The sequence below is a fragment of the Muscardinus avellanarius genome (assembly GCF_963383645.1).
Source record: "Muscardinus avellanarius genome assembly, chromosome: 11".
NCBI classification, from domain to species: domain Eukaryota; kingdom Metazoa; phylum Chordata; class Mammalia; order Rodentia; family Gliridae; genus Muscardinus; species Muscardinus avellanarius.
Genome location: NC_137797.1, coordinates 72,941,162 through 72,958,172, shown reverse-complemented (window position 1 = coordinate 72,958,172; position 17,011 = coordinate 72,941,162). Strand labels below are relative to the sequence as shown.

General features: G+C 44.9%; 1 protein-coding gene across 3 annotated transcripts in view; it reads left to right on the top strand.

Annotated features, from left to right (window-relative positions):
• PFKM (phosphofructokinase, muscle) overlaps nt 1-16,784 on the top strand; it is a gene marked incomplete at both ends in the record, with an annotated part of 48,462 nt that extends 31,678 nt beyond the window's left edge. The window contains 21 exons of one of the 3 annotated variants that reach the window (XM_080705254.1): nt 1,649-1,722; nt 2,842-2,919; nt 5,360-5,549; nt 5,815-5,980; nt 7,105-7,149; nt 7,571-7,679; nt 7,787-7,882; nt 8,343-8,435; nt 9,030-9,155; nt 9,795-9,859; nt 10,310-10,373; nt 11,130-11,279; nt 11,710-11,780; nt 12,369-12,456; nt 12,547-12,699; nt 13,136-13,300; nt 14,544-14,605; nt 14,831-14,942; nt 16,135-16,234; nt 16,314-16,419; nt 16,640-16,784. In XM_080705254.1, the coding sequence (XP_080561380.1) occupies nt 1,649-1,722; nt 2,842-2,919; nt 5,360-5,549; nt 5,815-5,980; nt 7,105-7,149; nt 7,571-7,679; nt 7,787-7,882; nt 8,343-8,435; nt 9,030-9,155; nt 9,795-9,859; nt 10,310-10,373; nt 11,130-11,279; nt 11,710-11,780; nt 12,369-12,456; nt 12,547-12,699; nt 13,136-13,300; nt 14,544-14,605; nt 14,831-14,942; nt 16,135-16,234; nt 16,314-16,419; nt 16,640-16,784 (2,258 nt within the window). The remainder of the gene's footprint in view (nt 1-1,648; nt 1,723-2,841; nt 2,920-5,359; nt 5,550-5,814; nt 5,981-7,104; nt 7,150-7,570; nt 7,680-7,786; nt 7,883-8,342; nt 8,436-9,029; nt 9,156-9,794; nt 9,860-10,309; nt 10,374-11,129; nt 11,280-11,709; nt 11,781-12,368; nt 12,457-12,546; nt 12,700-13,135; nt 13,301-14,543; nt 14,606-14,830; nt 14,943-16,134; nt 16,235-16,313; nt 16,420-16,639) is intronic. The other 2 variants (XM_080705255.1, XM_080705256.1) reach the window with 2 other exon arrangements.
• Between the last annotated feature and the right edge of the window lie 227 nt (nt 16,785-17,011).

Here is a 17,011-nt window from a genome sequence, read left to right as displayed (position 1 = left end):
AGTTCTTGTCATTGAGCAGCTATTAGGAAAAGAATGATACCCATCTGTGAAAAATGGAAAAGCTCTCCTCTTCTATTTTAGTTCTAATTTTCCTCTTTAGTAGAATCAGAGAGAATAATTCACAGCATACTTTTAGTTCCCCATACATATCTTAATATACAGGGCTGCAGGAAGAAAATCAATAAATCTCTGTTAACTGAAATGCTAGGAGAAGGCCACAAAGAGAGTATGTTCCCTCTGACTTCACATTTGGTCACAGACCTCTTCTGGCACTGTGAGAACCAGAGAGTCACAATTGTGTGGCATACAGTGGAAGAGAGACCAACTCAGGTGACACTAAAAAGCTGTGCATGTAGACTGGGCGAATCCACCATCAAATAATAGATATACTTGTGAACAGATTGGATGCATCAGGTCACCAAACTGCAAAATGTCATGTCTTCTCCCAAAGAGCCCACTAACGCTGGATGTTTAAATTTAGTGCAGAAAGCTCGAAAATCCTAGGCGTAACCCCTGAGAGTAGTAGGGTATGGCACAATTGTCAATAGGACTACTCTTTAGGACTTGGATTCAAATCTGAACTTACTTACTTACTTACTTACTTACTTACTTACTTACTTACTTTATTTATTTATTTACTTATTAATTGTGGTACTGAGGATTTGAACCCAGAGGCATTCTACCTCTGAGCTATACCCCCAGACCTATTTTATTATTATTATTTTTTTGTTTGGAAATAGGATCTCACTAAGCTGCAGAGAGCCTTGCTAAGTTGCTGAGGCTGGCTGCAAATCTGCAATTCTCCTTTCTCAGTCTCCTAAGTACTAAGATAACAAGCATGCACCACTACTCCTGGCCCAAATTTGAACATTTTAGAGTACTAGCTAAGTAACCCTGACATCTCTGAGGTTTGGTTTCTAAATCTATAAAATGAAGGCAACTCCAGGTTTGTGGCTAGGATTAAATGAGATGATATTTGGCCAGTTCTTAGCAGTGTCTATTCTACAATACACATTTAAGAAAATGCTTGTTAGGCCAGGCATGGTGGCACATGCTTGTAATCCCAGCATTCTGAAGGCTGAGACATGAGGATTGTAGTTGGAGGATAGCCTCATCTACTTAGTGAGCCCTTTGCAACTCAGTGAGACCCTTTTTCAAAATAAAGAATAAAAGTAGGGCTGGGAGTATAGCTCAGAGGTAGAATGCTCCTAGGTTTCATCCTCAGTACTGCAGAAAGAAAGAAAGAGAGAAAGAAAGAAAGAAAGAAGAAAGGAAGGAAAGAGAGAGAAAGAAGGAAGGAAGGAAGGAAAGAAAGAAAGAAGGAAAGAAAGGAAAGAGAGAGAAAGAAGGCAGGAAGGAAAGAAAGAAAGAAGGAAGGGAAGAAAGAAAGAAAGGAAATGCTTGTTTACTGCTTTTGTTATTATTCCTCAGATTGTCCTGGCAAGGACAGGTCTTAGGAAAGGCAGGATTTGGGGGAAAAGAAGGAATGAATGGGGTATCTGGGGCTCCACTGTCATTGAATGCAGTAATTAGAAAAAGCCTAAGAAAGGCCTGACTCCAGTCTTTAGCCAGATGTAGCATCTGTGAATTCCAGGGCCATGTGGCTTAGGAGTAGCCCCTTCTTGACTTTTTTCTTTCTTCCTCGCAGGCATGAATGCTGCTGTCAGGGCTGTGGTTCGAGTTGGTATCTTTACTGGTGCCCGTGTCTTCTTTGTTCATGAGGTTAGTTCTCTACTCTGTGCTCTATCATTCTGTCTCTGTTCCCTGCCTAATTGGCTTCCCACCCCTTCCCACTTTCTCTTTCCCTACCTCCTAATTACATCACTATTTGCTTTCCCTTGTCTCTCTCTCCATGAGTCACTCTTCCCCACTCTTGGCTCTAGTAATGGTGCTGGGACCCAGAGTTCTGCAAACAGGGTCTCCATGTTGCCTGTTCAATGCAAAAAAAAAAAAAAAAAAAAAAAAAAAAGTTACTCTTCATCTTCCTTCCCCCTCCTCCCACACAGAGAGAGGAGCTGAAAAGGGTAGTCTTCAACAGCAAACTTAGTATCTAGCTGGGGTCAGTCCCCAGAAGGAAAGAGTTTCACTGTGTCTCTGAGTTTGCTTAATATTCTGAGATTCTATCTCCGCCTACACTCCCTTCTCTCTGTTCCCTTTCATGCTTCACTTATTTTTGCATTCTTGTTTCTGTAAAGTCTGCCTGCCCTTCTCTTACCTTTTTTTTTTTTTTTTTTGGTGGTACTTGGGATGGAACCCAGGAGTCTTCTACATCTGGGCTATAGCCCCAGACCTATTTTATATTTTATTTGGAAATAGAGTCTCACTAAGTTTCTGAGAGCCTCACTAAGCTGCTGAGGCTGGCTTAGAATCTGCAATCCTCCTGTCTCAGCCTCCTAAGTATTGAGATTACAGGCATGTGCCACTACATCTGGCATCTTCTCTTACATTTTATTGTCTCATAAAAAGTAATATTTCTTTCCTTCTCTCTCTCCAATATTCCCATCTCTTTTTCCTCTGTTGTTATTAAAACCATCTGTTATCTAGTCTCCCTGGGAAGCAGATTGGAGGAAGTAAGATGAGCCAAAAATAAGAGGAATTAAAATCAAGTATTAGGAAGGATATTCTAATGTTTTGAGATGGGAAAAACTAGAGCAGGGTATTAAAAAAGTTGACGCCTCTTTCCTTGGATTATACTAAATATGATAATGCCACAAGTATACAGGGATCACTAATGGAATGAAGTGGCTTGATCTCAAGACCCTCCTCTGAAGGATCCTGCCTTAGTCCTAGGAATTTAGGGGAAGCCAAGAAAAAGCTGAATGAATATAATGTGCCCCACAGGGCTACCAAGGCTTGGTGGATGGTGGAGATCACATCAAGGAGGCCACCTGGGAGAGCGTTTCGATGATGCTTCAGCTGGTATGTACTTTTTTTTTTTTTGCAGGACTAGGGATTGAGCCCAGGGGCATTTTACCTCCGAGCTATTCCCCCCGGCTCTTTTTTTTTTTTTTTTTTTTTTTTTTCAAAACAGGGTCTTACTAAGTTGTGGAAGGCCTCACTAAGTAGTTGAGGCTGGCCATGATCCTCCTGTCTCAGCCTCCCAAGTACTGGTATTACAGGTATGCACCACCACGCCCGGCTTCAGTTGGTATATTCTAGAGAGCCCCCGCTCCATGTTTGTCCTGTCCTTGTCTCATCCCACTCTGGTTTGGGCTCCTGGTTTCCCCAATTCCCTGCCATGTGGTTTAATGTGGAGGGATTCAGTGACATGAGAAGGGCTTATATTTGCCCTTTACTCTTTGCATTTGAAAACATCACCCTGGTTTCCTGGAGTAGAGAAGGGGGTGGGAGAATGACCACAGAACGGCTTGCTCTTTATGGAAAGGTCACAGGCAAGACTTTTGGAACTGACACATAAGCAAGTTCTGCTCTAGGGTCACGAGGAAGATCTGGCCCTGAAAATAGCCTTACCAGAGCATTAGCACAGAAGCAGAGGTGAAATCTGCCAGTCCTCATGTGATGGAGATGAGGTGACCTGAAACCAGATTGTTTAATGGAGGGAGGAACTTACATAGCCTTTCAGAGCCTAAAAACAAAACAAAACAAAACAAAACAACAACAAGAACAACAAAAAACCCTAGGAATATACTGATTTTTTTTTTGTAATTACAGCCATTTATGCTACTTACTTTACATCATTCTAGGCTCCTTCTATTTTGTATCCACTGTGGGCTAGCATAGCAGAAATATAACCATTTGCTGGTTGACCGAGAAATTAACAAATTACATTCATATCCCCATTCTTCACCTAAATCTCCTAAAAAATCCGTGTGAACAGCTGGGTGTATTGACACACACACTTGTAATCCCAGTATTTGGGAGGCTAAGACAGGAGGATGGCAGGCCCACAGCCAGTCTCAGCAACTTTGTGAGGCCCTCTGCAACTTAATGAGATACTGTTTCAAAAATAAAAAATAAGCTGGGCCTGGTAGTGCATGCCTGTAATCCCATCATTTGGGAGTCTGAGACTGGAGGATCATGGTTTGTTGACAGCCTCAGCTACTTAGTGAGGCCCTTCACAACATAGTGAAACCCTGTTTTAAAATAAAGAATAAAAGCCAGGTGTGGTGGCGCACGCTTGTAATCCCCGCGCTTGGGAGGCTGAGACAGGAGGATCACACGAGTTCGAAACCAGCCTCAGCTACTTAGTGAGGCTCTCAGCAACTTAGTGAGACCCTGTTTCCAAATAAAAATATAAAATAGGGCTGGGAGTATAACCCGGAGGTAGAAAGCCTCTGGGTTCCACTCCCAGTACCATCAAAATAAATAAATAAATAAACAAACAAATAAAAGCTGACGTTTTAAAATAAATACATAAATAAATAAAATAAAATAAAAAATATGGCAGGGGGTGTAGCTCAGAGGTCAAATGCCCCTGGGTTCCATCCCCAGACCTGCAAAAATAAACTAAAATAAAATAAAATAGGGCTCAGGGGTGGGTAGCTCAGGGGTAGAATGCCCCTGGTTCAATTTCCAATACCACAAAAGAAAAAATAAATAAATAAAAAGGAAAGAAAAAGAAAAAAATCCATGTGAACAGATTTAATGTTCAGTGCCTAGAGTGCCCAGTGAAGGCTCTCTACAGGCAATGTTGCCTGTCATGAGGTGACCCAAGAACCAGAATTCTTCACCAGTACCCCAATGTGGATGCCTGGGACCTTATATAATTTGTAAAAATGCCAAGTCTACTTACCTCCTTTTGGATATCTCTAAGTCCTGGGGATTTAAGGCTTTCTGCACCTAGAGCTATTTTCCTATGAATACCTGTGTGTTATGGCTCCTGTCACTTACACCATAGGAACTAAAGGAAATGAATCGGCAGTGCCTGGGTAATCTCAGTGGTTTAGAGAGGAAAAATAGTACCAAGCACAGTGGGATGAGTTTTTAACAATAGTTTAGATACAGCCTAATAATGTCAGTCCAATAATGTTAGGAAAAATTTTTCAAAGACTGAAGTTGCTGCTACTTTTTACACTTATAAAAAGATGGGAAAGATGAAGATTATTCTAAAAGTCAACAGACATGTGCATTCCCTTTGTTCTTTGAAGATAGAACTTTGATGTTAAAGTCTTTAGTGAAATGGGTTGATCTTAACCGTCTTCCAAGATACGTAGCAGGATTTGGGATTCGCTGTATGATTTCTCAGCCAGCATCATTTCCCTTTAGAAAGGAAACTTCCTAGGGAGTCATATGGTTACATTAACCGGTCACAGTGTTGGGAGGGGGTATTTTATTGAGCATATTGAGCTTAAATTTGGTTATGTCATATGGGGAGCTGACTTCTACCTCTCCCCTAAAGGGAGGCACAGTGATTGGAAGTGCCCGGTGCAAGGACTTTCGAGACCGAGAAGGACGACTTCGGGCTGCCCACAACCTGGTGAAGCTTGGGATCACCAATCTGTGTGTTATTGGGGGTGATGGCAGCCTCACTGGGGCTGACACTTTCCGTTCTGAGTGGAGTGACTTGTTGAGTGACCTCCAGAAAGCTGGTGAGACATTATTTATGTCAGGATTTTTTGTGTTTCTGTGTGTGTTTGTGTGTGTACATATGCACATGCACATGTATGTACATGTACCTCTTCCCTCCCTGTGGAGAAAAATGTTAACCAGACACAAATAGGTAGTCACTGCCCTCCTTTTTTTCTGCCATTGCTCACAATTCCCATTGGCTACAGTTTCTTCTCTTTCAAGTAATCTGCTCTGTAGGCATGTCAGGTACCTCACTCAGTGGCTCCTGCTTTGCTTCCCATGTAGGTAAGATCACAGCTGAAGAGGTTACAAAATCCAGCTACCTGAACATCGTGGGGCTGGTTGGATCAATTGACAATGATTTCTGTGGCACGGATATGACCATTGGCACTGACTCGGCCCTGCACCGGATTGTAGAGATTGTAGATGCCATCACCACTACTGCTCAGAGGTATGTGGGCTTTGGAGGTAGGCAGCAGAGGATGCCAGATGGGACAGGATAAGGGTGAAGGGCTAATGAAAATTAAAGTGTTTGATCTATGACCAGTTTTCTGGGGCTAGAACATTGATTTTTGTTTTTTGGTGTTTTTTGTTTTTTGTGGTACTGGGTATGGAAACCAGGGGCATTCTACCTCCAAGCTACTCCCTCAGCCCTATTTTTTATTCTTTATTTTGAAACAGCGTCTCACTGAGTTGCAAAGGGCTTCACTAAATAGTAGCTGAGGCTGTCTGAGAACGGCGATGCTCCTGTCTTCAGCCTCCCAAATGCTGGGATTACAAGCATGCGCCACCACACCCGGCTAGAACATTGTTTTTAACTAAGAATTATCCCTAGAACAACAGAGTTGTACTGCTGCCTCAAAGCCAAAGATTTGACTTAGCCACTGTCAAACATGTAGCCCTGAGGTCTCAGCAACCTGTGGGGCCCCTAAATGGTTAGTGTCCAGACTGAGACAGACCCAGGGAGCTCAAAGCCTGAGCTACCCCTTCCAAGGAGGAGGCAGTGCAGGAGGCTGGGAGGACAAAAGGGTAATGGTATCCCAGGGTGATCCCACAGGACTCCAACCTAGGCTAGTCCCGCCTCACTTTTTTTTTTTTTTTTTTTTTTTTGGTGTTACTGGAGATGGAGCCCAGGGGCATTCTACCTCCAAGCTATATGCCCAGCCCTATTTTTTATTCTTTATTTTGAAACATAGTCTCACTGAGTTGCAGAGGGCCTCACTAAGTAGCTGAGGCTGTCTGCAAACTGTAATTCTCTTGTCTCAGCCTTCCAAATGCTGGGATTACAAGCCTGGGTCACCACTTTTTTTTCTCTTTGTGCCCTTCCCTTTCCTGACTCATCTCTGGAACAGAGTCTCCAGATTGACACTTTCACTGCTGTATTTTCTCGAATCTAGGGAGGACACCTTGTGACTAAATTGCTTTCCCTAGATCTCCCTGATCTCTCAGGAAACCTGCAGGAAGGCCTAGTGGCATGAAGCACCTCTCAGAAGTTAACTTCTAGATGTGAGTGGTGGCTTGATTCTGGCCATAGGAAAATGTGGCCTGTGTAAGTCCTATGTCTGTCTCTTGCAGCCACCAGAGGACATTTGTGTTAGAAGTGATGGGCCGCCACTGTGGGTAAGATCCCCATCCTGACATACTGTGCCATGGACCCAGAAATGTCCCTTGCCTCTTCCCAGGAATCCAGTGAGGTCTCTCAGTGGTAGATGGGGAGGTTACATGTTCCTCATGATGTGACCCCTTTCCCTGCCTCTATTCCACCTCCCTTACTCATTTACATATGTGTGTGCACACACTCAGGCATAAAAGGACAGGCAGTCTCTGAGATGGAAGCTGTTGAGACAGGTAAACAGGAATAGAAGGTGCTCTTGAGAGACAGCATGTCATTAATAGGCCCAGTGCTCTTACCTCAGTCCAAGAATGAAACATGGGATCCCTAGACCTTCCACCAGCCATGGTACTAGGAGACCTTGTTAGGTATGGTAAGGTTACCTGTGGACTGCATTTTCTAGTGCCATGCTTCTGGCTCTTGTCTCAGATACCTGGCCCTTGTTACTTCTCTCTCATGTGGGGCTGACTGGGTTTTTATTCCTGAATGTCCGCCAGATGATGACTGGGAAGAGCACCTTTGTCGTCGGCTTTCTGAGGTACGTTATTTTGCTCTTAAAAAGCCCCTCAACCTGTTCCACTGATGATCCATTTTCCAACCGTCAGTTTCATTCCGCTGACCACTTTTCCTTTTGTTCCTGACCAGACAAGGACCCGTGGTTCTCGTCTCAACATCATCATTGTGGCCGAGGGTGCAATTGACAAAAATGGGAAACCAATCACCTCAGAAGACATTAAGAACGTTAGTATGAGTGAAACCAGGGGCCTCAGCACCATAACCACCCTCACCCATTCCCTTGTGGTTTCTGAGTTTTCCAGTTCTGCATCTCCCGTTGGGTTTTTTTTTGTATTGGGGATTGAACCCAGATATATTCTTCCTCTGATCTACACCCCAGCCCTTTTTAATTTTTATTTTGAAATGGTCTCAATAAGTTGCAGAGAGCCTCACTAAGCAGCTGAGGCTGGCTGCGAACCTGCAATCCTGCTATCTCAGCCTCTCAAGTACTGAAATTATAGGCATGCACCACCATGCCTATTTCCCTTTGGTTCTTGTACAAACACATCTCTCTCAAGGTTCCTCCTGCCATTTTCCTCCCACTTGGAATTATCACAGTACAAAAGGCTAGACCACACAAGGTTTATCTGAGTACCTGTTCATTCTCTCCCCTTGACTCTGTGTGTCCCTTTCTTGTTCCTTTCAGCTGGTAGTAAAGCGTCTGGGATATGACACCCGGGTCACTGTTTTGGGGCATGTGCAGCGGGGTGGAACACCATCAGCCTTTGACCGTATCCTGGTAAGTCGCAGGGCCCTTGGTCCTCATGCCTGAAAGCCCCAACTCTGCTGTCCTGCCCCTGCAGAGCTTGCTGCACCTCTACCAACCTCTAGATTGCAGTGGCTCCTGACCCATTCCCCCAACACACTTGAGAGTTCTCGTCTGTTACAAAAATGATGGGAGGTTATAACTCCCCTAGTTATGGTAGGAACCAATATTTTAGAACTCTAAGAATCAGTATAATTACTGAGCTCTAACCTTAGACACTCAATTTGAATCCTCTTATTCTACTTTAATTGGAAGAGAAGCAATCTTACTTCCTTCTTTTATCAATAAGAAGACAAAATTTGTTAGCTCCAGTAATCCTGTTGATTAGTATAGTGCAAATATTTCTCTGGGACCAAGTAGATTCCGTGGCGTTCTGATGGTAAAAGGAGAGTGATCAAGCTTAAATGAGATCTGGGGAGGGAGGTAATGCCCTAAGTCTTTGACTGCTGTTTATAAATGTGGGACTCAACCCTGTGATTTGGAAAAGGCCAGAGCATCTTGTATCTCTAGACTGAGCCAAGATGGGGAAGCCTGAGATGGCTGTCTTTGCTCCTTGGGCTCCTGTAGGGCAGCAGGATGGGTGTAGAAGCAGTGATGGCACTTCTGGAGGGGACCCCGGACACCCCAGCCTGTGTGGTGAGCCTCTCTGGTAACCAGGCTGTGCGCCTGCCCCTCATGGAGTGTGTCCAGGTGGTAAGTATTCATCCCAGTGCCTTCCTAAGGGCCCCAAATACCTGCCGGGAAGCTCATGGGGAATGAGACCTACTTCTTAGGTCACTGGCATAGGAGCAGGTGAAAGACAGGGTGGTGTAGCAAGAGTCACGGGCAAGAATGCAGTGGGCTACAAACCTCTAAATGTAGGAGCTGTGCCCTCTATCTGTTTGCCCATCCCTTGCTTGGAACTGCATCTCCAAAAGTTCAGAAGCCAGCTCTGACTCACAGAACAAATCAGTGGTTTGGAAGCACAGGGCCAGGGTGGCTCTTTCTTCCTACTGGGTTACCTGGAGGAGCCTCTTTATTTACTTGGTTGTTTAGAGGTAGCGAGCCTAATGGGGAGTGGATTAAGATTTATCAATTTGTGAGCATTGCTCTGTTTTATTCATAATTCTAACAAATAGAACATTGATTTAGCTCATTTCTTCTGCAGCCCTTTACTCAGAAAATCAAGGAGAAGTAAAAGTAGTTATCCTTCCCTGAGAGTTTGTGGAACATAGAAAATGTGGGTGCAGGGTGGGCAGGACCCAATCTCAAATCTAAAGATGGGATGTGGATAGAAATCCAGTGGTGAGACTTCTACCTAGAGTTGTAACCAGTTGCTGTTCTCTTCCCTAGACCAAAGATGTGACCAAGGCCATGGATGAGAAGAGATTTGATGAAGCCATGAAGCTGAGAGGCCGGTGAGGAAGTGGACAGGAGCTTGCTAGCTGTAGAATCAGACCCCAGAATCAAGCCCAGACCCAAAATATGACCTGCTGCTTCTTCCCATGACTTGACAACAGTGTCTTTCTAAAGAAAACTAGTTGTGAGGTGACAAGGAAGCTCAGTTCACCCCAGGGTGCTCTCCCTGGATCAAGATTTTAATGGTCCATCATTTATGTGTGGATCCCAGCTAGATCGCAAGTTTCTCTAGGCAAGGGGCAGTGTCTTGTGGTGCTGAGCACAGCACCCAGGAGAAGAGTGCCTGGGGAATGTTTGCAGCCCCTGCCCAGTCTTTGTTTTACCCCAGTTATGACTTTAGAGGTTTTCCCTATGGAACTTCACTCTGAGACAAAAACTTCAGACCAGAATCCCCATGGCTGCTGGCCATAGGATGACCTGAAGACAACCCCTTCTTTTTACTTTTACAGGAGCTTCATGAACAACTGGGAGGTTTACAAGCTTCTAGCTCACGTCAGACCCCCAGTCTCCAAGGTAATGGTGAATTTCCTCACCTCTTGACCATTCCCTCCTGCTTTCCATGCAATGTATGCCTTGCCAGTGTCCTCACCCCCACTTTAACCTTCAGTGCTGGGTCCCTGACCCTGTTATATGACTTTCTCTCAGCCATCCAGATACTAACTAGCCCTTGTTCCTAGTGTGACCTAGGTGTCTCTAACCTGAGACCCATAACTAGCCCAGAGCTATTGTTTAGCATGCAAAGAACATGAAAGGGGGCTTATGTATTTTATCCTCTGGAAATAATCACATCTCAGTCTATCTAAGCCATCCTTTCCATTGGAGTACTGGTTCTAAATATTTACCATATGTCAGAATTATCTGGGTTGCTTGTTAAACATGCAGATCTGTGTGCAGATCCCTGGGCCCTTCCCTCAGAAGGGTTTCAGATCTGGGGCAGGGGCAGGAATGTACAGGTTCATTAAGCTCCCCAGGTAGGTTGTGGTACAGGTGGTCCAGGAATCACACTTTGGGAGCCACTGATCTGAAAGGACCCTTATTTGTTACATCTGGGATCAGGGACAGTAGTTTTATTTGTTGGTTTGTGGTAAAGAATTTGCCTCTATAGTATAAGGTAACAAATGTACTAGCACTCCCTTGGAGAGGGATGTGTACTGTCACAGGTAGACATTCTGGTCTCAGCACAGAGTGCTTGGGGTTCTGCCTCTCTTATTGACCTCCTGCCCCTGTGGGGGTTCTTTCCTCCTTTTCCTCTTGCTTCCTCCTGTACAGACTGGTTTGCACACAGTGGCCGTGATGAATGTGGGTGCCCCTGCCGCAGGCATGAATGCTGCTGTCCGTTCCACTGTGAGGATTGGCCTTATCCAGGGCAACCGAGTACTGGTTGTACATGATGGCTTTGAGGGCCTGGCCAAGGGTCAGGTATGGGAAGTCCAAGGAGGGCATGTATTCTGGAGCCAAGGGGAAGTCTTGGGGGAGACTGGTCCACTGTCTGCCTTCCTGTCCCACATTGTCTCCCTCTCCTCTCCTGGGGTTCAAACAGAAGAAAATATTAAATTGTAGGGCAGCAAGAAGGGGCAGGAGCCACTGGAATGAACCTTTACAAGCATCATGTCTTGTTTAATTCTCTATCCCCAAGCTAAGCACAGTGCCTGGCATAAGGTGCTTCATATTTCTGAATGAGCAATAAGGGTGGAGGAAGTTTAGTGCATGGGAAAAAGCCAATATCTGGTGTTCCTCTTAAAACCAAAGGGGATTCAAGGGCTGAGCCAGAGCTCAAGAAGTGGCATCAGTCCCATAGGCCTCCTGGTGCTCCAGCTGCAATGTAAAGCTGTGTGACCTTTCCCTGCAGATCGAGGAAGCTGGCTGGAGCTACGTTGGGGGCTGGACTGGCCAAGGTGGTTCTAAACTTGGTACTAAAAGGTAAGTGGCATTGTAGAGCACCTTCTCCCAGTGACCCCCTTGAATATGAGCACCCATTGATTAGGTCAGGGCCTGCTTCACCACCCTGAGGTCTGAGTCCTCTCCTCAAGCTCATGTTAGCTTTGGCGAGGGCAGACAGGTCCATCCACACATCTTGTAGCAGCTCTATTTTATTTATTTATTTATTTATTTATTTATTTATTTATTTATTTATTTATTTTGCGGGTCTGGGGATGGAACCCAGGGGCATTTGACCTCAGAGCTACACCCCCTGCCGCATTTTTTATTCTTTATTTTGAAACAGGGTCTCACTGAGTTGCAAAGGGCCTCACTAAGTAGCTGAGGCTCTTTGCGATCCTTCGGTCTCAGCCTCCTGAATGCTGGGATTACAAGTGTGCACCACCACACCAGCTTAGCTTTAACAATTTAGATCCCCAGTGTGTATCCTTAGATGGGGTTGGGAGCGTGGAGAAGTGGCACAAGTCAAGAAATTATAAATAAAGCACCTTCTAATTCTAACTTTTCTCTTCTTCAACTTGTCTTTTTCCCAAATTCCAACACTTTGCTCCCTGCCACTGATCAAACTAGAACTCTACCCAAGAAGAATCTGGAACAGATCAGTGCCAACATAACTAAGTTTAACATTCAGGGCCTTGTCATTATTGGGGGATTCGAGGTGAGTGCCCCCCTCTATTTCTTCCCCTTTCCCTTTCACCTTTCCCTCTCTTCCTATTTATCTCTGCCCCTGCCGCTGTCTTCTGCTCAGGCATATACAGGGGGCCTGGAGCTGATGGAGGGCAGGAAGCAGTTTGATGAGCTTTGCATCCCATTTGTGGTCATTCCTGCCACGGTCTCCAACAATGTTCCTGGCTCAGACTTCAGCATTGGGGCTGACACTGCACTCAATACCATCTGCACGGTGAGAGCGCACTACAACTTTCCACCCTTTTGACCAGGATTACGATTCCCGGACTAAGTGTGGTCCTGGAGTTATAGTAGCACTATTTAAAAAATTCTTTAAGCCCAGGCATTCATACAAATTTTAATGGCATTTATTCTTCTCATTTAGAAATTCATCAAAGGTTGCCAAAATATTTTTTCCTTTCTGATATTATGCAGCCTTATTTTCCTGTTCTAAGCCACATAAGGATAGCTACAGCTTTGTTCCAGTAGAAGTTCTGCAGTGTGGTTGGTCAGCGTGTACCCTCCCTGAATGCTAGAATTTGATGAGATCTAGGGGCCCTGGCCTGCTTGGCTAGATCTAGTTCTAGAGTTGACTTAATGGCCAGGGCCAACGAAATGACAAGAATCAGGCTCCTGACCTTGTCTCTAATTCTGAGCCATTGTTTTTGCAGACATGTGACCGCATCAAGCAGTCAGCAGCAGGCACCAAGCGTCGGGTGTTCATCATTGAGACTATGGGTGGCTACTGTGGCTACCTGGCCACCATGGCAGGACTGGCAGCTGGGGCCGATGCTGCCTACATTTTTGAGGAGCCCTTCACCATTCGAGATCTACAGGTAGATGGCCACCCAGGGCCTGCTAAGTATCTCTTCCCTGCCCCAGTCTGTCCCCTGACTGTCCCCACAGTGACTGGAGCTATGGGATTTCAAGGTGATTGGTCTATGGAGCCTTGTAAAGACAAGAGCTCTGTGCAGGCATTCTCCAGTGCAGCCTCACACACCACGCTTCTGTTGTTGGAATGCTCATTTTGAGTCAGATGGCTTGCTGCTAAGCCCTGTATATGCATTTTTGCATGTTGTCTTCATTACAGACATACAAAGCAGGTACTATCTCCATAGTACAAAAAAGAAAGGTTTAGAGGGGTTAAGAATCTTCTCTAAACTCTTAAGTGAGCAGGTAGATTAACTGCTTGAGAAAGTCTGTCATGCCACCGCTTCAGATTTTCCTTGCTACCAATCTATTTTTGAGGGTGATATTCTTTCACCTCTGGGGAAGAGCTCTGACTCATATTTCACAGAGAGGTCATCTAATCTTACTTTCCCAGATTTCAGTTTACTGAAGGAGAAGATGTAGAGGTTTAGCCAAAGGCTGAGGAAACTCCCTAATCCAGGATCCCAGCCAACCCCTGCCAAGAGTGGAGGGTAGGAGTTAACTCGAGTGGAGGAGTTAAGTCAAATTAAGTCAAACTCGAGTGGAGGAGCATATTCTGTCCAGATGAATTACTGCTTTATATACCAGCACGGTTTGTAAAGACAGACACTGTGAGCAGAGGTATCCCTCTGAGCAAAAAGAAACAAGAAACCCTTGGACAGGGAGACTAGGTGAGGGATGAAAACTGACAGTTGTGGCTAGGTGTGGTGGTGCACACCAGTAATCCTAGTGCTTGGGAGGCTAAAACAGGAGGATTGCAAGTTTGAGACCAGCCTCAGTAACTTAGCAAGACCCTGTTTCCAAATAAAAATCAAAATAGGGCTGGGGGTGTGATTCAAAGGTAGAATGCCCCTGGGTTTAATCCTCAGCACCACAAAAACAATAACAACAACAAAAACTGACAGTTGTCACTGTTGTGTCTAATGTGCCCTCTGAGTTCTGCTTCGTTTCAGATCTTTATGTAAATATCAGTCTGCAAGAAACTTCTTAAAGGACTTAGCACAGTTCAGATCCAGGATTATAAACGCCTCTCTTCTATGTCCTTCTCCCTTCTTGAAAAGGGTTGGTGTGGAAGAAACGAGATTTATGTGCTTGCCCCACTTTATTCACTCCCAGATAGGCTTAGGATTTACTGTTTCTTTTTTTCAGGCAAATGTTGAGCATCTCGTACAAAAGATGAAAACAACTGTGAAACGGGGCTTGGTGTTAAGGTACCGCATCTATAATTTGTTCCTAAATGGAGAAATAAAAGAGTCAGGCTTTGGCCCTAACCCACAGAATGGATCCATTTCTGGGACAGCCTGAGCTGTAAATGGAGGGGCACTTGATCCCCTAAACCCTGGGAGGAGGGAGGAGATGGGAGAACGGAGCCTACAAAGTCAGAAAGGAAGATTGGGAGACAACTGTAGTCATAGGCTTTTGGTCTCCACTGGCAGGAATGAGAAGTGCAATGAGAACTATACCACAGACTTCATTTTCAACCTGTACTCTGAGGAGGGGAAGGGCATCTTCGACAGCAGGAAGAATGTCCTTGGCCACATGCAGCAGGTAGGGAAGACACCCCAGTCATGCCATCACCGCCAAAATCTGTGGAGGCTCCTACTGGCCTTCTCCAGTCCCCGAGGCTCAGCACCACATGGGCCTACAACCTCTCACAGGCATGGAATCAACAGTCTTTATTCTGGAAATGACCTTAGTGATGATGTGATCTATTCTCTTCATTTAGGGCAACTTCCTCAATTTTGACATCATTGCCATTTAAGGTTGGGTAATTCTTTGTTGTGGGTAGCTGTTCTATGCATTGTAGGGTGGTTGAGCAGCATCCCTGGACTCTACCCACTAGATGCCGATAGTACCTCCTCCCTCTACCTTCAATTTTAACAAAAATGTCTCCAAACATTGTCACATGTCTCCTGAGAGCGAATAGAATGAAGTGCAAAGAGGAGAAATAATACTTTCAGGCACTCATCAGGCCTGTGTTAGAGCTAGAATGAGCCCAGTCAGTGCTTTTTCCGTCATACCGCAGTGTCTGTCACGAGGAACCTGTTGAAGGCATGTAGGCACTTGTTGATATTGGGCTCCATCTCACTAACTTCAGGGGAAAGAACTTCCAATAGTGCCACTCAGATGGTTGGTGGTCTGAGGCCCTCATAATTCCAAATGTCCTCAGCTGATGCCTCTTAAGCATTGACCTTTCTTTACCTACAAATGAATTCCCAAAATCTCAGTTTGAATGAACTTATCAGCCCCTGCAGGAGTTACAGGATAAATATGAAGTCCTATTTCCTATTTTTCCTTTCTTCCCACTTTTCTGCCTATTTCTCTTAGTTCAAAGAAAATCTGTATGACATTTTATATTATATAAAATTTTATATATTCTGAGGTCTATGAAGGGCAGTAAGATCGAGTTACAAAGAACACTTCTGTGTCACTGGTGACAGTGACTGACAAAAGCTGCCAGACTGAAGAGGGCTGGGAAAGGACCTGGTGCCCATAGGACTAAAACAGGACCTGGTGGTTAAAGAGCTAAAGGAGAGTTATGGGATAGTCATTGGAACTAATTAATCTTATACTTGATAAGTGGTCAGCTCACCTTGGATCACTCTTAGGATATCCTTTTACAGTTTTCTGGATTCCTATAAACTGGGGCCCATTCTTTCCTTTTTCTCTTTATCTAAATACCCCTGTCACTTCCTTAGAGTCCTTTACTCTAATTTTTATGATTTTTTTTTCCCCCCAGGGTGGGAGTCCAACTCCCTTTGACAGGAATTTTGCCACTAAGATGGGTGCTAAGGCAATGAACTGGATGTCTGGGAAAATCAAAGAGAGTTACCGTAATGGTAGGTGGGGTGGGAGGGTGATTCCTCTCTAGAGGCTGGTTCTCCACTGTAGAAGCTAATTGACCATACCTTGTTACAGGGCGGATCTTTGCCAATACTCCAGACTCAGGCTGTGTTCTGGGAATGCGTAAGAGGGCCTTGGTTTTTCAACCAGTGACTGAGCTAAAGGAGCAGACGGATTTTGAGTGAGTACATCTACCTTCTAATGTGGTTCTTTCCCTGGTAGGTCAAGCTCTAGGCTCCTCAACATGTTTCCTGTCTTCAAGGCTTTTCTTTAGCCCTACCTGCCTCAGATGCCCATACCCTCAATCCAGCCTTTTCTGCCAGTTTTTTCCCATAAGCATTTGGTAGAAATTGATTGGGGTGCTAAAAGGTTATATCATCATCTACCTCATTCCTCTGTAGGCACCGAATCCCCAAGGAACAATGGTGGCTGAAGCTGAGGCCCCTCCTCAAAATCCTAGCCAAGTATGAGATTGACTTGGACACCTCAGACCACGCCCACCTGGAGCACATCACTCGGAAGCGGTCTGGAGAAGCTGCCGTCTAGACCTTTTGGAGTGAGGGGAACAGATTTTTTGGTCATGGTCAGCGCTCCCTGTTAGGTCTAAGTCCACATTTCTTCAGTGTTTCAGCTCTTTTTTCATTAGGTTTCCTTTTATTCTCTACCCACAACGATGATCAATTCTAGCCAGGAGCGGAGGGAGGGGATAGTGAGTGGAATCTCCTTCTAGGTAGAATTTATCATTACTTCTACCCCAGCTTCATCTGTCACAC